We start from the raw sequence: 23046 nt of genomic DNA, 5'->3' as shown, positions 1-23046 counted from the left end.
TGGTGGCAGTGACACAGCCGGGCAGATGTAGCAGTGGTGGCAGTGACACAGCCGGGCAGATGTAGCAGTGGTGGCAGTGACACAGCCGGGCAGATGTAGCAGTGGTGGCAGTGACACAGCCGGGCAGATGTAGCAGTGGTGGCAGTGACACTTAGGTCGGTTTTACTGACTCAGATTCAGGTCACATGCGGTTCTACGTTTGCTTCCGGACATCTACATGGGGGGTCCAGGTGTCCTAGAAGTAATACAAAGGATTGGCTGTATTATAGCAGTGGGAAGATACTCTCCATGTGACGGCTGCGTTTCTCCAGTCGAACACTGCTCTTCTGACCAAACTCAAAGCATCATAATGACTGTGGGTTTAAAAACAGATGAATGTCATTGACCTTTGTCTAAAATCCCAACAGTGCCCTCAGTGTATATAATGTCCCTCTGTAGTGCCTCCAGTTTCTATAATATAGCCCCCCTTTGTGCCCTCAGTAGTAATAATGGTCGCATTATGGCACATGCTGAAACACTCGCTCCGCAACGGAGGCAGCAGGACCTGACGCTCCCAGTGTGATCATGTGACGTCACAACGGTGGGAACGTCGGGTCCTGCTGCCTTTTCCTTGCAGTTTATATAGACCTGTAAATCTGGCTAACTCCAGGCCCGCTGCATATACACGTAAATTATATATATATATATATATATATATATATATATATATATAAAATACATAATGTAGACAAATTTACAAACACATACATAATAGATAACTATATAGATAATGTACGTCTGCTGCATATCCTTTGGATGTCACATTTGTAGACATTGGCTATGCGACTTGAGTTAAAGGGGTTGTATCACCTCAGACATTGGGGGCATATCCTAGTGATATACCACCAATATCTGATAGGTGCGGGTCCCACCTCTGGGACCCGTACCCATCTTTAGAACGAAGACCGCAAAGTGAAGGAGGGCGCACTGCGCATGCGCGGCTGCCCTCCATTCATTTCTATGGGAGCGCCGAAAATAGACAAGCAGCATGCTCGGCTATTTTCGGCAGTCTAATTGAAATCAATAGGAAGCGTGCCGCACAAGCGCAGCCACCACTCCATTCCCTTCTATAGGGCTGATGGAAATGGCCGTGCCAGGGCTTGGCTATTTTCAGCGGTTCAATAGAAATGAATGGAGGATGGCTGCGCATGCGCGGTGTGCCCTCCTTCACTTTGCGGGCTCCATTCTAGGTATACTCCTCTGGGACCTGCATCCAGACATTGGTGGGTTTGTAATCTGTTTTGTGACTGGAGAAACAAGTAGGAGCCAGAGATCTGTTCCCCTCGGGTCTGTTAGGGCGGTCGGTCTAAGACGGAGAGTGTTTTTTCCCTTCTTCCAGGGCACCATGACACGTTGGAGACTGACTTTAATGGATGAGCTGTGAGCATCACCTAATGTGAACTGTGGATCCTGTGTTAAGCCTCGTTCACATGTCCGTCCTTGAAAAGGTGGTCAGTGATGCCTCCGTGAATATGTCCATGTGGGGTCTGTGTGTCCGTTGTTTGCTGTCCCTGTGTCATCTGCGTTTCATGGACGCTGTGCAGCTGAAATATAATTTTCATTGCATCTCTTCCTAATGATCTGTTAAACACGGATGGCAGTCATATTTGTTACAGTTATGTTGGAAAGCGGTCACATCCCATTATAGTCAATGGGCATCAGGTGGCGCACGGCATTATCCGGCTGTGCCGGATACGGTAAACTCTGGCAGTCTGTTCTCTGCTAGAACAGACTACTGGATTAGTTGACCTCATATGTGAACCTACCCTTAGCCATATTTAAGTGTTACATGTCATTGTAATCCTGTCTGTGATGATAATGAGATGACTGCTGAGAAGTGATCTCTACAGAACAAGAAATGTCATTCTTAATGGCCACAGAGAAAACTGCTTTCGTGATTTTGCTTAGATCCTGTGACCGCATAACTAAATAGCTAAGCTGTAAGTATTTTTGTAAACCATAGGACTGCAAAGGAAACTTTCATTGACCACCAGTCCAGCGGGCGTTGCTGATCAGCAGCATGGGTAACAGTGCATTGAAAGCCCACCTAGAAACGGCCCAGAAGACCGGCGTGTTCCAGCTGACTGACAAGGGATTGGTGGAGGTGAGAGGTGGAGTGGTCTTCGATATAATATTATATTAATATAATAAATATTATAAATATATTGTATATTGGTGGTTTTCAAACTATTCTGTTTTTCCACCCAAAGTTCCCGGAGGAGCTGCAAAGATTTTCGGCCAACCTGCGAACAATCAACCTGTCCAGCAACAAGATAGAAGTTCTGCCCCCGTCTGTAGGGAAGTTCGGAGTGTTGAAGAGTTTGTCGCTGAACCACAACAGACTAAGTAAGAACATCACCCGTGTGGGAATATGTCATACAGTGCCTTGCAAAAGTACTCACCCCCCTAACAATGGGGGCAACAGGACCGTCCCCCCTCGCTCTGTCTGCTATAAAAGAGGATAATGTTAAAGGTGATCAGTGTATGACTGCTGGGGGTCCGACCCGCTCATCGTGAAGTGGGAGTTTCACGTCCCCAGTTTGAGTCGTCCATGCACGTGCATCTATGGGACAGCGCTCGGCTATCTCCATCAGTAAATGTAGCAGCCGTGCGGCTTTTTCCCCAAGTCGTCTTCTTGCTGTAAGTCTGAGGCTCTTCCTCCTCTAGTCAGCCCCTTGCCAGACTGATGCAGACTCCTTAGGCCACATTCACACGGTGCTTATCACACGCAGGTTTTTGCGCATCAAATCTATAGCGTACTACAGTACTAGCTAACTTAGGCCTCGTTCACATCTCCATTAGGAGCAGGTTGTTCTGACACAGATCAGCCTGCCGGATCCCCTTTGACTGCAATGAGGTCCAGAGGTGAACTGGCTGCTTTCCGGCATAAATGCGTGAGGATAGGGATAGGCCATCAATTCTAAAGGGGTGGACATTTAAAGCACTTCGGCAATTGGCATTTATCCTGTAGAGAAAGTTAATACAAGGCACTTACTAATGTATTGTGATTGTCCATATTGTCTCCTTTGCTGGCTGGATTTATTTTTCCATCACATTCTACACTGCTCGTTTCCATGGTTATGACCACCCTGCAATCCGGCAATAGTAGTCCTGCTTGTACACTATAGGAAAAAGCGCTGCCCTCTCTGGTGGCCGGGACCGTGGGAGCCCGCAGCTCTTGTCCCAGCCACATCATATCTGCACCGCAGCGGTGGCCGTAACCCCTGGTAATGAGCAGTGTATAACCTGGTAACCGTATTTACAGACCTCATCCTGCCATAGGCACTAAGCTTGAATACGCCCCATTAAAGGTCCATTTACACTAACTTATTATGGCTATGATTAGCATCATAGCTGGTCAGTGTTACAAATGGAGATCAGTGATGATACTATAAAAAGGGTTATCTGTAGCAATATTGAGAAAGGCAAATGCTGCTCATGTCTTCCGTGAGTTTTCCGCTTCTGTACGTCCATTCTGCAAAAGATAGAACATGTCCTATTTTTGGCCGTGTGAACCATGGACCCAGTGAAGTCGATGGGTCTGCAAAAAATGTGCAGGCAGCATGGACGGTATCTATATTTTGTGGATCTGTGATTTGCGGACTGCAAAATACATTTGGTCATGTGCATGAGGCCTAAACTGTATAACTCCAAGCTGGCAGCCTGCACAGTGGTGGTGGTGCAGGACCTGAAGGCTTCCCCCTCCTTCTGTAAACCTGCTGGATCAGCTTAGCAGTCTGGTGTGAGTCAAGGGATGGAGGGAAAAAAAACAACCTTTTTATTTGTTTGTTGCATACAGTTCTGCTGCCCCCCACCAGGTGCCGCCCTAGAAACCGGACCTCCATTACCTAGTGTGAAATACGCCCTGTGTATCAGTGGGATGAACAAGGAAACTGAAGCCCTCAGCTGAGCACGGCTTCCTTCATTTCCCGACTCTCCTTAGATTGCTCATAGTCTGTAGAGGGTGCAGTGCTCAGCTGAGCACTTGTTTCCATGTTTCAGTGATGGGAGGGAGTCTTGCAAAAAGTTTTTATCGGTGGGGTAGAAGTACCAAGTCACTATGAACTATCAGACGTTTGTTAAAATGTTTAGCACCCTTTAACTTGCTGTAGACCAGAGGAGGCCATCACATGCCATATGCTGAGTAGTGACCAGAAGATGTGATAGGTGGCCATTGCACAGCAAAACATTTTTAATTCCATTTTTTTATAATTGTTAGGTACATTTTTTTTTGTATGTCAGGAAGCAGTGAAAGCAGCACAGTCCCAGGTCCCCCAGGGCAGATTATAATGGGGGCAGTATGGGCTACCGCCCGGGCCCATGACGGTGTCGGGGGGGGGCATGAAATTATCCCTCATAAGTTTACCTGCTGTGTGGCCAGTGTCTTTAAATAACGTCCCTCACATTGCCTCCTCCAAGAGGTGCAGGAGCAGCATCAGCAGGTTATGGTCAGTGTGTGACTTGGATCTGCCCAGTCAATCAATGATGTCTCTGATGTACATGTGTGTAGATTAGGGCTGAAACGATTCCTCGATGTAATCGAGGGAAAAAAATCCTCCATGCAATTTCCCTGCATCGAGGATTCGTTTAAATCACATGACCACGGAGCTTGAGTGAAGTGAAGCCTTTCACTCACTGCTCCGTGGCCTCCCGACTCTGCACCGCACTGCAATGGCTGGTGCTGTGTGTGACGTCAGGTCCCTCCCAGTGCATGCTGGGAAGAAGACGCGGTCCGTGTCCTCCGGACTCCATGTCAACGCACTGCAAGGAAACGTAAGTATAAAGTTAGCTGGGGGTTTGAAGGGGGCACCTGTGATTTGAAGGGGCAGATGGCACTGGGGGACATGGATGGCAATGGCATGGAGGGGCTGATGGCGCTGGGGGAGTGGGGGATGGGACATGGATGGCATAGAAGGGCTGATGGCGCTGGGTGGGGGACATGGCTTGGAGGGGCTGATCTGATGGCAGTGGGGGACAAGGTAGATGGCATGGGTGCACTGGGGGAGGGGGACATGGCAATGGATGGCATGGAGGCACTGGGGGAGGGGGACATAGCAATGGAGGCACTGGGGGAGGGGGGCACAATGGATGGCATGGAGGGGCAGATGGCACTGGGGGAGTGGGGGACATGGCATGGAGTGGCTGATCTGATTGCACTGGGGGAGTGGGAGACATGGCAATTGGGCTGGCAATGGATGGTATGGCAGAAGACCAGCCTACTGGAGGAGACCGTGTTGGGTATAGCCGGATACAACCAGCTATATGCTCTCATTGACTATAATGTGGTCCAAGGCCATGTTCCGGCATACATGCTGGGTATCGTCCAAAGAGTTTTTTGTTTTTGTTTGTTTTTTTTGTCTGCCAAAAATCCAGCTTGAATGCTGTAACAAGGCTGGACCCCATTACAGTTAATCGCTGCAGCAGCTGGCAGTATACCCGATATGGTACATTCTGGCTGTTCTTCTGACAATGTATATTGCAGCTGTGAAAACAGCCTTGTGTGTGCAATTATTTGCTATACCACTAAGAAAAATATTGTTTTTATAAAGCAATACGTTATTTTAAGAAGGTTTTTCTTATTAGAGTACTCGAATAATCGGTAGAATACTCGATTGCTAAAATAATCGTTTGCTGCAGCCCTAGTGGAGATGTGCCTCTAATGTATGTACACTTGTGGCAATCGATTTCTGAGAATATTCTGGTCGTCTTTGATATGCAACATGACCCCCTTCCCATTGGAAAAATCTACCCTTGATCCAATATGGCGGCCATGTTCCGGACATAGCCTAAAAGATGGGCCCCCCTCACCCATTACTTGGGGCTAGTCAGATATTTCATTTTCCTTTTTGTTTCTGAATTAAAAGGGTGTCTCGGCTTTCTGTCCTTCAGTAGAAATCTTCCTTTTTTATCGTACTTCTAGTAGATACAAAATCTGTCCTGGTCCTGTGATGGAGTCGGGTACAGGACTGATCACAGGTCGGGTCCACACATACATTTTATGTAAAAAAAATTAAAAAAAATCCGGGTTTTGAGAAGAAGCCCATTCTCGGGTATCGTAGGGTAATGTACTTGAAACGTGTATCAGCATCAAGAGCTGTGTCTTCTAACAAGCCGAGCGGCTGTGTGTCCATCTCATGACCAGGACGTGGCTTTAGCCCCTGCTGGTAAACTATGAAGGTTATGCCACTAATGTTCGATACTTACTGGTTCCAGAAATGTGGCCTGCACCTACCTCCAAAACGGGCCCCCAAAAGTAAAGCAGAGCACACCGCAAAAGCGTGTTTCTAACAGCCTTTGTTCTTTACATCCGGGGTCAATCCCAAGTTTGTCACTAGGATATGCCACTAATGTCAGATACGTGCGGGTTCCAGAAATGTGACCTGCACCTACCTCCAAAAGGGCCCCCAAAAGTAAATGAGAGCATAAGGCACAGACGAGGCCACCCTCCATTTGCTTCTGCGCACTGGAGAGTTGGCCGTGCATGCACAGTGCATTCTCCATTCACTTCTATGAGACTTCCGAAAATAGCAGAGTGCGTTTGCTCGGCTATTTCGGAACTCCCATAGAACTGAATAGACATCACACTGCACATGTGTGGTACTCTCCTTCACTTTCTGGTAGCCCTTTCTGTAGAGAGGTGCAGGTCCCACCTCATCGCTAGCTCACATCCTAGCCACATTCCACCAGTGTTTGAGATCCTAAAAACCCCTTTGTTGCCTTCCATGCCACGGCATGATCAGAGGGGACTCTCCCCTACAATCAGGTCACCAAGTCTACCAGTGACCCGATTAGGGAGACCTATAAAGCACCTCAATGCTGTCTGCACTGTAGTCCTTCGGTTTGGGCGCACTAGTTTTACCCTGACAGCAGCCCGTGTCATACTGAGCTTAGAGCAGAATGCTAATACAGTCTGATATAGTCCTATAATACGGTAGTAATTCTGTAATATAATTTAAAAAAAAATTGGGGGGGGAAATAATGTAATAAAAAATCCAAAAAAACCCCTCCCAAATATTGCCATTATTTACTGTAGAATACATTTTATTGTGTGCACATTAAAAAAATAAAAATAAAATACCCATAATTATGTTCCACACAACCGTAATAACTGGAAGAATTCATGTATCAGGTTAATTGGTACCATTTGGAACTGAACCCGAGTTCGGGAAATGTTCTTTTTACAGTACAAATTTATTTATTAAGTTATTATGCGAACTCTCGTGAGGCTTCGGCTCATCTGAGCCAATACATTCTAATACTGTACGGAGCTCCTGCTCCGTACAGTATTAGAACTAAGTTTTATGCGAATTGATTCTCTCATCCCTAATGAACGGCATAAAAAAAAAATTATAATTTCCACAGCAAAAGAAAATTATATAAATAACTCCATAATTTATATTTATCCCTGAACAACACCAAAAAATAAAGTAGATGTCTCATGCATAAAACAAGGCCTCAGACCGCCACATCAATGAAAAAAATAAAGTTATAGCTTCTGAAATGCAGAGGCAAATATTAAAAAATATTGCTGTTCATTAAGGACTTTTCGGGGTCAGGTCCTCCTTGGCCTGCTGCAAGTTATCAATACAGCCATGGCTCAGCCTGGCAATTACACCCCCCCCCCCCCCCCCCTTCTTACCTGTACATTGCTCCTCTCACTTACCTGTACAGTGTCCATATGATCTCTCCACATTGATGCTCATAGTAATACCATAGGTCTACTGGGTGAAGTGGCCATGTACTTAAAGGGAACCTGTCACCAGGATTTTGTGCATAGAGCTGGGGACATGGGCTGCTAGATGGCCGCTAGCACATCCGCAATACCCAGTCCCCAAAGCTCTCTGCGCTTTTCAGTGCTCCAGCCTAAAAAAAATACCTAGTAGCCATTGGCTCCTGAACTTAAAAATTTAGGAGCCAAATCAAATTTTTTGTCGCCAAATCGAAACTGAATCAAAATTTTGGTATTGTGACAACGCTACGCCGATCAGATCGGCGTAGGGTTGTTTTGAAACCAAAATTTTGATTCGCTTTCGTCACCATAAAAAGTATTGCGATACTCAATACCGCGCAAAAAAAACAAAAAAAGCCGCGTGCATTTCGCATTTTATGAAACATTCGGCCCATAATAGAACCGTCCTATCCTATTTTTTGGGGTGACAAGTTGACAAAAAAATGGCGAATGCTCACCGCATAGGAGATATTTTTGAATAATTTAATAGTTTGGACAGCGCTATGTAATATGTTTATTTATTTATTGTTTATATATTTTATATGTAAAATTGGGAAAGGGGGGATTTAAACTTAATATTTTAGGGTACTTTCACACTAGCGTTTTTCTTTTCCGGCACTGAGTTCCGTCACAGGGGCTCAATACCAGAAAAGAATTGATCAGTTTTATCCCCATGCATTCTGAATGGAGAGCAATCCGTTCAGGATGCATCAGGATGTCTTCAGTTCAGTCATTTTGACTGATCAGGCAAAAGATAAAACCGCAGCATGCTACGGTTTTATCTCCGGCGAAAAAAAAATGAAGATTTGCCTGAATGCCGGATCCAGCATTTTTCCCCATAGGAATGTATTAGTGCCAGATCTGGCATTCAAAATACCGGAATGCACCCGCACTAAATCCGGACCCATTCACTTCTATGGGGCTGTGCACATGAGCGGTGATTTTCACACATCACTTGTGCGTTGCGTGAAAATTGCAGCATGCTCTGTTGTGCGTTTTTCACGCAACGCAGGCCCCATAGAAGTTAATGGGGCTGTGTGAAAATCGCAAGCAAGTGCGGATGCGGCGCGATTTTCACGCATGGTTCCTAGGATGAAAGTATATTCACTGTATTATTTTCCCTTTATAACATGGTTATAATGGAAAATAATAGCATTCTGAATACAGAATGCATAGTAGAAGGTCAATATAATAAACATTGGTGGCGCAGTGCGCCCCCCATCACCCCAGTATAATAAACATTGGTGGCGCAGTGCGCCCCCCCATCACCCCAATATAATAAACATTGGTGGCGCAGTGCGCCCCCCCTCAAAATAATAAACATTGGTGGCACAGTGTGCCCCCCCCCCCAATATAATAAACATTGGTGGCGCAGTGGGCAGTGCCAATGAGGGTTAAAAAATAAAAAAATTATTTACTCAACCCTAACCCGCCTCCTGTATTTGTATAAGAAACGTTGGTGGCACAGTGCGCCCCCCCCCCCCAGTATAATAAACATTGGTGGCACAGTGGGAAGTGCCAATGAGGGTCACCACAGGTCCTGAAGAAAGAAGTAAGTACAGGAGACCGGCAGCTATGCGATCAACTGGAGGAGGTGAGTTAATTTTCTTTTATTATTTTTAACCCTCATTGGCACTTCCCACTGAGCCACCAATGTTTATTATACTTGGGGGGGGGGGGGGGGCGCACTGTGCCACCAATGTTTCTTATACTGGGGTGTTTGGGGGGGGGGGGGGGCGCACTGTGCCACCAATGTTTCTTATACTGGGGTGTTTGGGGGGGGGGGGCCGCACTGTGCCACCAACGTTTATTATACTGGGGGGGGGGGGGCGCACTGTGCCACCAACGTTTCTTATACAAATACAGGAGGCGGGTGCCGGAATCAAATAGCCGGCACCCGACCTTTGTGACAGGGGGCTGCGATCAGCTACAATTAACCCCTCAGGTACCGCACCTGAAGGGTTAACTCAACTGCAGCTGATCGCAGCTCCCTGTTACAAAGCTCGGGTGTCGGCTATTTGATTCCGGCACCCGCCTCCTGTATTTGTATTTCAGGTCAGTTTTCTTCATTGGTGGCGCAGTGGCCACAGCCCCTCCCCTCCTCCTCCCATCTCCTCTTATTGGCAGAGGCGGCAGCAGCAGCAGCACAGGGGGGAGGGAGAGACTCCTCCTGCGCTGCTGAGAACTATCATCTCCTGTGCCCGCCGCTGTATTGAGCAGAGCTGCGGCGGCGGGTCCAGTCGCAAATGGCGACAAGACTAAAAAGTCTTGTCGCCATTTGTAAATTCTAAGTCGCATTGGCGACCATTTTGGTCGCCATCTGGAGCCCTGGCTTTTATTGTGTTAAAAAACAGTTTTGATCAATATGCAAATGACCTGATATGAGTCCTGTGTCCGGAGATGAGTCAAGCGGAAAGGAGCCCAGCACCGCCCCGCCCCGCGTCCTCCGAATCTCCTCCTTGCTGGCTGACGTCACAGAGCTAGAGCTTGCGCATGCGTAGTTCGTTCCCTGTGCTGATGCCAGCACAGGGAATGAACATGATGCCGACACTGCGCATGCGCTAGCTCGCGCATCGCGAGATTTCGGCGTTCCAGCTCTGTGACGTCAGCCAGCAAGGAGGAGATTCGGAGGACGCGGGGCGGTGCTGGGCTCCTTTCCGCTGGACTCATCTCCGGACACAGGACTCATATCAGGTCATTTGCATATTGATCAAAACGGTTTTTTAACACAATAAAAGCACACAGAGCTATGGGGACTGGGTATTGCGGATGTGCTAGCGGCCATCTAGCAACCCATGTCCTCAGCTCTATACCCAAAATCCTGGTGACAGGTTTCCTTTAAAGGGACTGGAGTGTATGTAACAAGTTTATGTACATGGAGAATATTAATGAGACATAATGATGAGACGTGAGTAGCATCTCTGAGTTTTATTCTCAGAGGAGTTCATATCCCCATGAAACATAAAATACTTGTTTGCTCCGTTCATAATTGACTGACGTTGAATCTTGAGATGTTCTTATGTCTTCCTGAAGCTTAATAATGTACTCTAATTACTGACCAAATGGAATTCAAGATTCAGCGTATGGCGGAAATTATTCCTCCTAATTGTTACTGGTAAGAATGTCCTCTGTTCTGTATGTATGAATAAACTATGATATGGGGCATAGGCACAACAGGAAAGAAACCTATTGATCATAGTGCAGAGGTGGGGGAGGGTGGGCGCAGCATCTGATTCATCTCTCTCACAGCACTGGCCGGCGCTACAGCGTTTGGCCTGTCAGTACTTTAAAACTGCTGACTATGATCACAGAAGTGACAGACAGCGGTTCAGTGAAGGGCAGGTGACAGGATCCCTTTTAAGGGCTCATACACACGGCGGTAAGTGTTTTGTGGTGGCGGATCTTGGCTGTGAGCATGCCTCCTTCCCCCTCTGTCTAGAGAAAAGTATGTTCCATTTTTTTTTTTGCAGTGCCGCAGAAGAGACTTGCGGATGCAGACAACACAAGGTGTGCCCCCTTGAGATCCGTGTGCATGAGGCTTAAAGGAGTTGTCCTGGATTAATTGCCCAGATTTACTAATGTGTCTGAAAGGGGCTAACTATTAGATTGGTGGGGGTCCTATCGATGGGACCACCACCGGTCATGAGAACAGGTACCTTGTAGAGCCCCCCAAATGAACGGAGCAGCTGGTCGGGTATTCTTGCAGCCGCTCCAATTATTTCTATGGGAGTTCTTGAGATAGCCGATTGCTCTAAGCGTGTGCCCAACCAGATGCTTTGTTCATTCCTGGAAGTTCACATGCTCAGTGGTGGTCCCAGCCCACGAATCTAATAGTGGGATAGGGGATAACGTTACATAATTGCCTCATTTTCATCAAAGTCTTAGTAGAGACAGTTCATTTAAGAAAACCTGCCATATCATTCAACCTTTAGCTGGCAATAAAAAAAAAATTGTTAGTTTTTTTTTTTTTGTATTTTGAGATTTGCAGAACAGTTCACATAAATATGAGCACTAGGAGGGCGCAAGTTCTTAACTGATGTATGCTATTTCTTTTCTTTCCAGGCAGACTTCCCGATGATCTGTGCAAATTAAAAAAACTAGAGACCCTGCACCTGGCCGCCAACCAGATTACCCGTCTTCCCGCTGACTTTGGTCAGCTCTCTACGTTGAAGACTCTAAACCTTTCTGGTAACCAGCTGCGTGCAATGCCCACCGAGCTCTGCAGCTTACGGCACCTGGATGTGGTGGACCTGTCAAAAAATAGAATCCAGGCTATTCCAGATGAGGTTTCCGGGGTGCAGGCCATAGAGATAAACTTTAACCAGAACCAGGTAAGTGATCGCTCTGCACCTAAATGGAAAAAGACCGGGGCAGGTACTCCTTAGATTAGGGCCTGTAATGCCCCTCTTGTGCAAACAGGAGGCAAATTAAATTGTGAAAATATTACTATCTATGCAGGTCACCAATGTTTCCCACATGGTAACTGTACTGTTGTTCCCAAAATGATAACTCAGAGTAGTGCTCACATGTTGCTGATATAAGGTTGACTTTTCTTGGAGTACCTATAGGCTTCATGTGGTGGTGGGATTCCTAGCGATGTTCTCCTCATACAACATGCACTATACTATACAATTTGAAGTAGTCAGTCCCCTAATTTGCTTCCTTTGAGCTTTGAACTTATTCTTACACCATTTGCTCTTATATGGTCACTGAAATGAGCTGAATGCTGTGTTTTTTTTTTTTTTGTTTTTTTGTTTTTTTTTCAGATATCCCAGATATCAGTGCAGGTCTCACAATGTCCTCGTCTCAAGGTCCTTCGACTTGAAGAGAACTGCCTGGAGCTCAATATGTTGCCTCAGAGCATTCTGAGTGACTCGCAGATCTCCTTGTTGGCTGTAGAAGGGAATCTCTTTGAAATAAAGAAGCTCCGGGACTTGGATGGGTATGACAAGGTTAGTGTGCAGAGCAAAAGTGTAGGCCATAGCCAATATGACCATTAATAAAGTGCTGTGTCTGGAGAATGTACATTGAAGCTTCTCTAAAGGCACATTTACACTGCGAGAAATGTTCTTTCCTGATAACTGCCTGCTCGTCAGGACATGCAGCGATCACCTCTGCTGTATGAGGACGAGGGATGGCTACTGCAATCAGATTAATTGTTTCTGGGCAGCAGATCGCTGTTTACACCTCACCATTTACTGCCCAGAAACGGTGATTGAGGTGTCCATATGAAAGGTGAATTCACCCGATGAAGGAGCATTTTGATCGCTCATCAGGTGATCTGCGGCACCATTACATGGGCTGATTATCTAGATTGAGTGTTCATACCTGATAATCGGCCCATGTAAATCTGCTGGAAGAGACCAACCCTTAAAGGGGTTGTGCCAGAATGGGGTGTTTTTGACATACTCCATCACTTAGCTGGATCTGTAAAGGGAAGCTTAGTTGCCTCCTTCCGAGCACTGGTTCCCCACTCATTCTCCTCCCAGTTTAGGACGCTCCACTGGGCTCTCCCCTGAAAACATCTGGTTTGACATGGCTGCAGCCAATTACAGGCCACCCCCGGTGACCGGCTGCCCTTACATCATGACAAATAGTCACATGACGCAAGGAGATCCAGTCTCCACCATGGCCTGTGATTGGCTGCAGCCACTTCAAACCTGACATTTTTACGGAGGGAGCCCAGTGGCGCGTCCCAGGCTAGGGAACAGGTAAATAAGCTTCCCTTTACAGGTCTGGCCAATTGTGTGTGGGGGACTGGGGAGAAGGTTGCCAACTCCTCCTTCCTCCCTCCCTCCCTCTGTACTGACCCCTGATATATTTATACATAGTAATTAGATCTCCCCCTCAGTCGTCTTTTTTCTAAAGTGAATAAACCTAATTTTGATAATCTTTCAGGGTACTGTAGTTGCCCCATTCCAGTTATTACTTTAGTTGCCCTCCTCTGGACCCTCTCCAGCTCTATGTCTGCCTTGTTCACAGGAGCCCAGAACTGTACACAGTACTCCATGTGTGGTCTGACTAATGATTTGTAAAGTAGTAGGAATATGTTCTCATCATGGGCATCTATGCCCCTTTTGATGCAACCCATTATCTTATTGGCCTTGGCGGCAGCTGCCTGACACTGGTTTTTGCAGCTTAGTTTGCTGTTTATTAAAATTCCTAGATCCTTTTCCATGTCAGTGTTACCGAGTGTTTTACCATTTAGTATGTACGGGTGACTTGCATTATTCCTTCCCATGTGCATAACTTTACATTTGTCAGTGTTAAAGGGCTTGTCACCCCACTAAACTTTTTTTTTTTTTTGTGTAATTATAATCCCTATCTTGCCATACATTGTTATTAATCATTTTCGTTCAGTAGATTTAGCAAAAAAACATACTTTTATGATATGCTAATCTACTTAACGAAAATGATTAATAACATAATGTATGGCAGGATAGGCATTGTAAGTACACAAAAAAAAAAAAATTGGTTTAGTGGGGTGACAGAAGCCCTTTAAACCTCATCTGCCACTTCTCTGCCCAAGCCTCCAATCTATCCAGATCCCTCTGTAGTAGTATACTGTCCTCTTCAGTGTTTATTACTTTACACAGTTTAGTGTCATCTGCGAAAATTGATATTTTACTATGCAAGCCTTCTACAAGATCATTAATAAATATATTGAAGAGAATAGGGCCCAATACTGACCCCTGAGGTACCCCACTAGTGACAGTGACCCAATCTGAGTGTGTACCGTTAATAACCACCCTCTGTTTTCTATCCCTCAGCCAGTTACTTACCCACATACAGACGTTTTCTCCCAGTCCGAGCATTCTCATTTTATATACTAACCTTTTATGTGGTACAGTGTCAAATGCTTTGGAGAAGTCCAGATATACGACATCCATTGATTCGCCGCTGTCAAGTCTAGAACTTACTTCCTCATAGAAACTGATTTAAATTAGTTTGGCATGACCGATCCCTCATGAAGCCATGCTGATATGGCGTTATTTGCTTTTTTCCGATGTGGCATCTCTTTGAAGGTTTTCTAACAGTTTACCCACAACAGATGTTAAACTTACCGGCCTATAGTTTCCAGGCTCTGTTTTTGGACCCTTTTTGAATATTGGCACCACATTTGCTATGCGCCAATCCTGTGGGACATTCCCTGTCAGTATAGAGTCCGCAAATATCAAAAATAAGGGTCTGGCTATGACATTACTTAATTCTCTGAGGATACGGGGGGTGTATGCCATCTGGTCCTGGCGATTTGTCTATTTTAATCTTTTTAATTCGCTGTTGTACTTCTTCCTGGGTCAGACAGGACACTTTTAATGGGGAATTTATTTTTACATTCAGCATTTCATCTGACAGTTTATTTTCCTCAGTGAATACATTGGAGAAAAAAATATTTAACAGCTTTGCTTTCTCCTCGTCGCTCTCTGCGACTCCCCCCTCATTACTCTTTAAAGGGCCGACACCTTCAGATTTATACAATTGAAGAACATTTTAGGGTTAGTTTACTCTCTTTGGCAATTAATCTCTCGGTCTCTAGTTTGGCTGCTTTTATTTGTTTTTTCCATGTTCTATTTTTTTCCTTATAGTTTTTCCATGCTACCCTCCTGTTTTAGTGATTTTAGATGCTTTCTTTTTGTCATTTATTGCTTTCTTTACAGTTCTATTTATCCACATTGGTTTCTTTTTGTTCCTTAACCTTTTATTCCCAGACGGTATGTACCTCTCACAATGAGATTTTAGGATGCTTTTAAAGATATCCCATTTTGTGTCTGTATTTTTATTTTTGAGGACTTTGTCCCAGTTAGTTAGGCCTATGTCCTCTCTTAGTTGCTTAAATTTAGCGTTTTTGAAGTTTGGTATTTTTGTTCCTCCCTGTAGAAACGTGCTTTTGAATGATAATTAGAAGGTTATTACTTTATGGTCACTATTTCCCAGGTGTCCACCAACCTGCACGTCTGTTGTTCTGTCAGGCCTATTGGTTAATACTTAGTCCAGTATGGTCGTCCCTCTAGTTGGGTCCTGAACCAGTTGGGAGAGATAATTGTCTTTAGTTATTGCCAAGAACCTGTTTCCTTTATGAGATGTACAGGTTTCAGTTTCCCAGTCTATATCTGGGTAGTTGAAGTCCCCCATAATAACCACCTCATTATGATTTGCCACATTGTCTATCTAGTTTAGTAGTAGATTTTCTGTGGACTTTTAGTATATTAAGTGGTTTATAGTAAACTCCTATTAGTAATTTATTATTACCTCCATGTATTTCTACCCACAGTGACTTCACATGTTCATGTCCCTCCCTTATATCTTCTCGGACTGTGGGCTTTAGACAGGACTTTACATAAAGGCAGACCCCTCCCCCTCTCCGGTTTTGACTATCCTTTCTAAACAGACTGTAACCTTGTACATTAACCGCCCAGTCATAGCTATCATGCCGCCATGTCTCAGTTATTCCCACTATGTCATAGTCCTCCTCACACATCACTAATTCCAGTTCCCCAGTTTTAGTAGTCGGGCTTCTGGCATTAGTATACATACATTTGAGAGGTTTATGTATATTTTTTGCCCTACACCTTTCCTTCTGAACTGTTCTAGTCCCACTACCTTGCCCCCGGTCTCTATCTGCACTATCTTCCCCTCCTATAATGTAATTCGTCGTCGTCCCCAGTCTCTAGTTTAAACACTCCTCCAACCTTCTACTCTCATAAATTACCTTCCTATGCACAGCTGATGACATCTTCTGTCCTGCTGCAAGAGTCAGATGGGTTTTGTTTGTGTGAACAGGCCAGCAGCAATCGTATTTAACCTGATGACCACCCCCTAGAGAAAACAAGCCATTATAAATAACTAGCAGAATAAGCGGCTTTGCACGGGTATATTTCGACTATTTAATTAAATGTTTTTGCAAGTGGTTCAAAGATATTCAGTGTCCCCCTTAACAGTGATCTCAACAGCACCCCGTCCCTTAACATTGACCTCCATATCTGCCCGCCCCCTTAACTGTGACCTTAACAGTCACCTCCACTGTTCTCTGCCCCCTTAATAGAGACCTCCACAGTGCCCGCCCCTTTAACAATGACCTCCACAGTACCTCATCTCCTTAAGTGATTTCCACAATAACCAGCCCCCTTAAGTGACCTCCACAGCGCTCCATAACCTTAAAATGTGACCTCTACAGCACCCCGCCCCATAACGCGGACCGTCCTCTTACCTGTGACCTCCACACCACTCCCTTTACAGTGTCATCCACAGTGCCCTGTCCCTTTTAAAGGTAACTTACAGCAGTGAATAAAAAAAGGTTGGGTTGTTATGGAAACCCGTTGTAAAACTCTTTGTATGTTGAGACTGAAGGACCTGTGAGCTTCTATTGGCTGATAAGGGTCATGTGATGGTGCCATATTTGCATTTTTGGGGGAATATCAGGGACGGTACGTCTTTGAGAGCTGAGACCTGGTATAAAATGTTACCCACCCGATGTATCTATATGGCAAATTTGGTGCAGATCGGTCCAGTCGTTTGGCCGCACATAAAGAACTTATTCAGATGACCGTAGTGTTCTGCGGATCCGCAAAACACAGATGCTGGCCCGTGTACGTTATATGTCTGTTCTTTATGGACGGCCAAACGACTGAACCGATCTGCACCAAATTTGGCATATGTCACATTTTAAGGGGATGGGGTACTTATATTAAGGTGGTGTGTTGCAGTGTGGAGGGGCCCTGTGCATGTCAATGTTATGGGGGCAGGCTGCTGTGGAGGTCAATGTTAAGGGGGTGGAGCACTGTGGAGGTTACTTTTAAGGGGGCAAGGCATTGTGGGGTGATTAAGGGGCAAGCCACTGTGTTGGTCAGTATAAAGAGGGGTGAGGTTCTGTGGAGGTCAAAGTTAAGGGGCAGGATGCTGTGGGGAGGGTCAGTTTTAAGTGAATGGGCCGCTGTGGAGAACACTTATGGGGGCATAGGGCTGGATAGGTCACTGTTAAAGGGATGGGATGCTGTGGAGGTCAAAGTTAAGGGGATGGGATGCTGTAGAGGTTACTATTAAGGGGGAGGTGTGCTGTAGAGGTCACTGTTATAGGGAACACTGTGGACTTCTTTTAACCTCAAAAAAGAAGATAAAATACTGGAAATATATTCGTGTGAGGCCGGGTCATCCTGCTAGTATGAGATAAATGCTATTTGGGAATGTGTTTATTATAAAGTAGTATTTAGGTATGTTAAGTGATGTTGTTTTATTAATTCCCAGAGAACCACTTTAAAGTGGTTGCCCAAGTTAAGTATAACTTTGGCCAAAACCACATGCTTTAAACTGAAAATAAAAGTAATGGAAGTGGGGCACACTCTAAAAGTATAGGGATCTTTAATGACAATATAGATAATAACAATACATAATATCAGCAAGTATAAAATTGGATATGAAACAGCAGATAAAAATGGTACCGACAATAAAATGGATAGTTATAAAAGGATATACACTACAGCTATATAAAATACATTAAATCAGACAATATATTTAATAGATATAGATCCCAATAATAATTATACGGATGTGTGCGTTGGATTCAAATATTCAATATAATAGATAGTTCACTGGTTGTATTTTATGTTCCATATAGGATTTAAGCAGTAATATAGGTTATCCTCTCCCGTAGACAGTCCTCTATCACCACTATATATCAATAATCAAAGTCCCAAAGTCTCAGGCATATGCAGCTTAACTGTTTGGCTGTACAACAGTCAGGCTGTTCATACGCACAGCGGCGTCCCGCTGTATTTGGAATATGGAGCGATCGCTTGTTGGAGATATGCAAGTGCTTACCCGAGGGTCTTTAGGTGGTGGATCGTGGGCTCTCGACTCGGTAAGTCCGTCCTGTCTCCGGTCTCAAGAGCTAGTAACCAGATTTAAACTTTGGCGCCAGTGAGGTTTGTTTGCTCCACGTGGTGTAGTTACCTCTCGTATAATAGCAGTGGCTCACTTCGGCACCTCGCTGGTTAAAAGGCAGTTTGTCCAGGCTTCCTCAGACTTGCAGCCTGGACAAACTGCCTTTTAACCAGCGAGGTGCCGAAGTGAGCCACTGCTATTATACGAGAGGTAACTACACCACGTGGAGCAAACAAACCTCACTGGCGCCAAAGTTTAAATCTGGTTACTAGCTCTTGAGACCGGAGACAGGACGGACTTACCGAGTCGAGAGCCCACGATCCACCACCTAAAGACCCTCGGGTAAGCACTTGCATATCTCCAACAAGCGATCGCTCCATAATCAAAATACAGCGGGACGCCGCTGTGCGTATGAACAGCCTGACTGTTGTACAGCCAAACAGTTAAGCTGCATATGCCTGAGACTTTGATTATTGATATATAGTGGTGATAGAGGACTGTCTACGGGAGAGGATAACCCATATTACTGCTTAAATCCTATATGGAACATAAAATACAACCAGTGAACTATCTATTATATTGAATATTTGAATCCAACGCACACATCCGTATAATTATTATTGGGATCTATATCTATTAAATATATTGTCTGATTTAATGTATTTTATATAGCTGTAGTGTATATCCTTTTATAACTATCCATTTTATTGTCGGTACCATTTTTATCTGCTGTTTCATATCCAATTTTATACTTGCTGATATTATGTATTGTTATTATCTATATTGTCATTAAAGATCCCTATACTTTTAGAGTGTGCCCCACTTCCATTACTTATATTATTCACCATTTTCAGACTGGGTGTTGTCTGATTAGTGGGTGCACCTCTACGTGGTTCTCCACCCCATTTTAGTGCGACATTACTCAATTGTTTCACATTTAAACTGAAAATGATGTTTTTTTTCCTCTGCACCTCTGGTCTTCCTCACACTGCTGGTACTTACGGAACAGTGACCATTCTCACAAGCAGAGATCAAACAGGCAATCCCCTTTAAATTGGGCATAGTTGGGTGATGGAGACACATTAGCTATTACTTGCTTAGACATATTGTACCCACCTTCATGCACATAATGGCTTTGTATGTATCTAACCACATTATGGGTCAGATTTTGCCTCTAATAGCAAATACTGTGTATGGGATCGTGGTAGGTTATAAATGGCTGTGTCAGGTAGTCCCATGGAGAACGGAGAGGTGGCAGCACTTTTGCAGCTTCTTGTCCATTTACTGCTATGGGATTTCCAGAAATAGCGGAGCACATTCTACAGCAGTGAATGGAGGGAACGCTGTGCACTCACGTTCACTTTAGGGACCCTGTTCTGGAGATGGGTGTGGGACCTGCACCTATCGGACATTTGTGGCACATCCTAGGGATATGACACAGATGTTGAGATGGGAAACCACTTTAACTATCTCAGCTGAAATACCCAGTATCTCACTATTACAGTACCATTCCCTTGTCTGCATTGAAGTGTCTAGTAATATGCACCAGTGTACGTTTACCTGGATAAACCCGCTGATCTGCATGTATTTTTTTTTTTTTTTGCAGTACATGGAGCGGTTCACGGCCACACGGAAGAAGTTTGTGTGATGAGCAGCACTTATTGAAGCATTAGTTGCGGCAACTTCCTCGCCCGTTTGTCGGGTTGAGCACTGAATATAGGGCCTGTGTCCGGGCCTCACAGCTTCTTACATCAGCTATAGAGAACTCCGACCCAGTAACAGCATGGGCAGGTGGGAGCCATTGATGACTACGTGCGGACTGGAACCACAGGCAGGGACACTGATTGCGGTACAGCCGGGATGCAGAATTGTTGAGTTTATAATGTTACTGCATTGGGCGGGCGTCACCCTCCCCCAAGTGACTTAAAGTGGAAGCAGGCCCACCCTATGGATAGAAATGCTATTAGCTACAGCTGACTCAACTTACTACACGCGATTTTTATTTCAGGGATTTAATTTAGCATTTTATCAGATTGTAATCTAATAATCATCTACACTTTTACTAAATGTACACTTTTCTTTTTTAGCTAATGTCTCATGTCAAATATAATGTGTTCAACATTAGACTTTTATGGACAGACTTTCATGTAAAAGGGTGACTGGGGGGGGCCTCCCGAGCAGCATACGGGGTACATGTAGCATTGCGCTCAAAGGGGGAGATTTATCAAAAGTGGTGTAAAGGAAAAGTGCCTCAGGGAGAGTTCACATCACTGTTATTTTTCTGATCCATCTGAAGAACAGAAAAATAATAAAACAGATCCTGTGTATGAGTAAATGCACATTTGGCATCAGTTGGAGACATTTTCATCCGAGATCATTTTTTTTTTTTAGACTGGAGAAAAAAGTCCAACATGCGGTACTTTTAGTCCGGCCGCCTCTCGGCATGCGCTGCCGTGCTGCCACCGGAACTCCGCCCCCATTATAGTCAATGGGGACGGAGCAGCAGTCCGGGGGGGGGCACACATGAACTAGCGGCAGAACAGATCAGACAGGCTGTTCACCCGCCGGAGTCCCCTGCCGCTAGTCTGAAACTACCCTTAGTCAGGAATTCTCACAGCCGATTCTTCACAGCTACATTTATTGAAGGTTAGCACTTTAAAAACATTTTCAGAAGAAAACGGGAAGGCACATTTGTGATGTGTTATGTTCGTAAAGACATAAATACAAAATCAACATGGAGGACAACTCCACATACAACGCCGATGCGGTTTTATACAAAACATACATTCTTGACCAAATCTTGCACGCTGTGCTAGAGGTTAAAGGGGTTGTCCAAGATTAAAGGGAGTATAGCACCAGGAAATACACAAATAAACCAGACACATTGCCTTGTAGGGCTAGCGGATACCTTTTCATTAACTGATCCATTACATTCTGGGGAAAAAACAACAACTTTTAATCCATGTGCAAATAACCAGGTAAGAGCACTGAGGACGGGACCAAGTCTTGTGCACCCTGGCTCCTCCTACTTCCTAATTGACAGGGTCAGGTGAGATGATTATGCAGGACCCTGGGTCTGTCGATCAAGAAATAGGGATGGGCTGCCAGAGGAGTAAGGTTGCACAGAGTGACTTGGGCCCGCCCTTAGTGCACTTAGCTGCTTATTTGCATATGGATTACAAGTCCTATTCTCCAGAATGTAGTAACGGATCGCTAAGTGAGAGGTAATATTACATTCACCTGAGCTAGCCCTACAAGACAGTGTCTGGTGTAACAGTGAATTTCCTAGGGACAGACTCCTCTGAACTGGAGGGGCAAGTAGTTCCAGAATGTAAGCCAATTGCCCCTAAACTAAAGGGTTCAGTTTCCACCTCCAGTAAAGTTCTGTCTACAGCTCCTATGGAACTGAACGTTGATCCTGTCATTATACTCTTACATCCATGCAATTTGGGATATTGGCAAGAACTAGGGCATAAATGGATTGCGACTGCATAATCAGACTCCACAAAGGTTTTCTGTAGTCTGTTACCATGGCGTCAGTCAGGGCAGCATAGGAGCTGTGGACAGAACAGGAGGTGGTGTGTTTATTATTTAGGACAACCCCTATGACCAGGCACTGCTGCTATCTATGTTCTGGCCGGAATAAAGTTCCTTATGAGAAAGTCTAACACTTACATTCCTAGTGCTTGTACTCACAGTGGGAATAATGACAGTATACATACAACATGAATCGCCAGCTCTAATGGGAAATAAAAAAAAACCAAGGCACAGCAGTGAGATCATATTTGGTGTGTTGGGGAGATCGACTCAGTGGTGGCTAATAAGCAGGTGCAATACCAGGCACAGCCTCTGAACAAGAGTGGCGCAGTTTTTTTCTTTCTTATCTATTTCTTTATTCCTGAGTTGTCAGTGCCATTCCTGTAATCGGGCTGTACAAATCCTACAGCGTCTGTATGCAGCGGAAGTCAGAGTCTCCCAGTAACGTATAGAAAGACTGACTACCAGTCCAAATGTAAGCTGCGGACAGGGGTCAGCAACTTCCAGTTGTTCTGAAACTACAACTCCCAGAATCATCCTTTCCTTCTATGGGAGTTAAGAAAACAGCAAAGTAAGTGTGCATGCTGGGAGTTGTAGTTTCACAGCAGCTGGAGTGATGAAGGTTGCGAATCGCTGCTGTAGGATTTATGCAGTCTAAGGCACGTGATAATGGCAGAATGGAGCAGATAAAATCAGGTAGGAAAGCTAACAGCACTACTAATGGACCGAGTTAAACAATTAATTTTTTTCTCCAGAGTGCTTCTTAAAGGGCATCTGTCCCTATGACACTGGCTGACCTGTTCCATGTGCGCTTGGCAGCTGAAGGCATCTGTGTTGGTCCCATGTTCATATGTGGCCGCATT

At 44.9% G+C, this 23046-nt stretch overlaps 1 protein-coding gene and 1 long non-coding RNA gene across 2 annotated transcripts in view; one reads left to right on the top strand and one right to left on the bottom strand.

The window, feature by feature from the left end:
* The window catches only part of LRRC57 (leucine rich repeat containing 57), a 27707-nt gene extending 7006 nt beyond the window's left edge, over positions 1–20701 (top strand). Inside the window, exons 2-6 of the mRNA XM_040411316.1 lie at positions 2003–2143; positions 2250–2385; positions 11831–12099; positions 12535–12720; positions 20253–20701. Of these exons, the coding sequence (XP_040267250.1) occupies positions 2060–2143; positions 2250–2385; positions 11831–12099; positions 12535–12720; positions 20253–20294 (717 nt within the window). The 5' untranslated portion in view covers positions 2003–2059 and the 3' untranslated portion in view covers positions 20295–20701. The remainder of the gene's footprint in view (positions 1–2002; positions 2144–2249; positions 2386–11830; positions 12100–12534; positions 12721–20252) is intronic.
* On the bottom strand, positions 3736–23046 carry LOC120981690. Its single transcript, XR_005774735.1, has 3 exons — positions 22018–23046; positions 20704–20708; positions 3736–3747 (listed from the first exon to the last, which is right to left on the bottom strand). It is a non-coding gene; the product is annotated as an uncharacterized LOC120981690 (long non-coding RNA).

Source organism: Bufo bufo, chromosome 11 (genome assembly GCF_905171765.1).
Source record: "Bufo bufo chromosome 11, aBufBuf1.1, whole genome shotgun sequence".
NCBI classification, from domain to species: domain Eukaryota; kingdom Metazoa; phylum Chordata; class Amphibia; order Anura; family Bufonidae; genus Bufo; species Bufo bufo.
The sequence above is the reverse complement of the archived record's forward strand: the minus strand, read 5'-3'. Positions and strand labels throughout refer to the sequence as shown.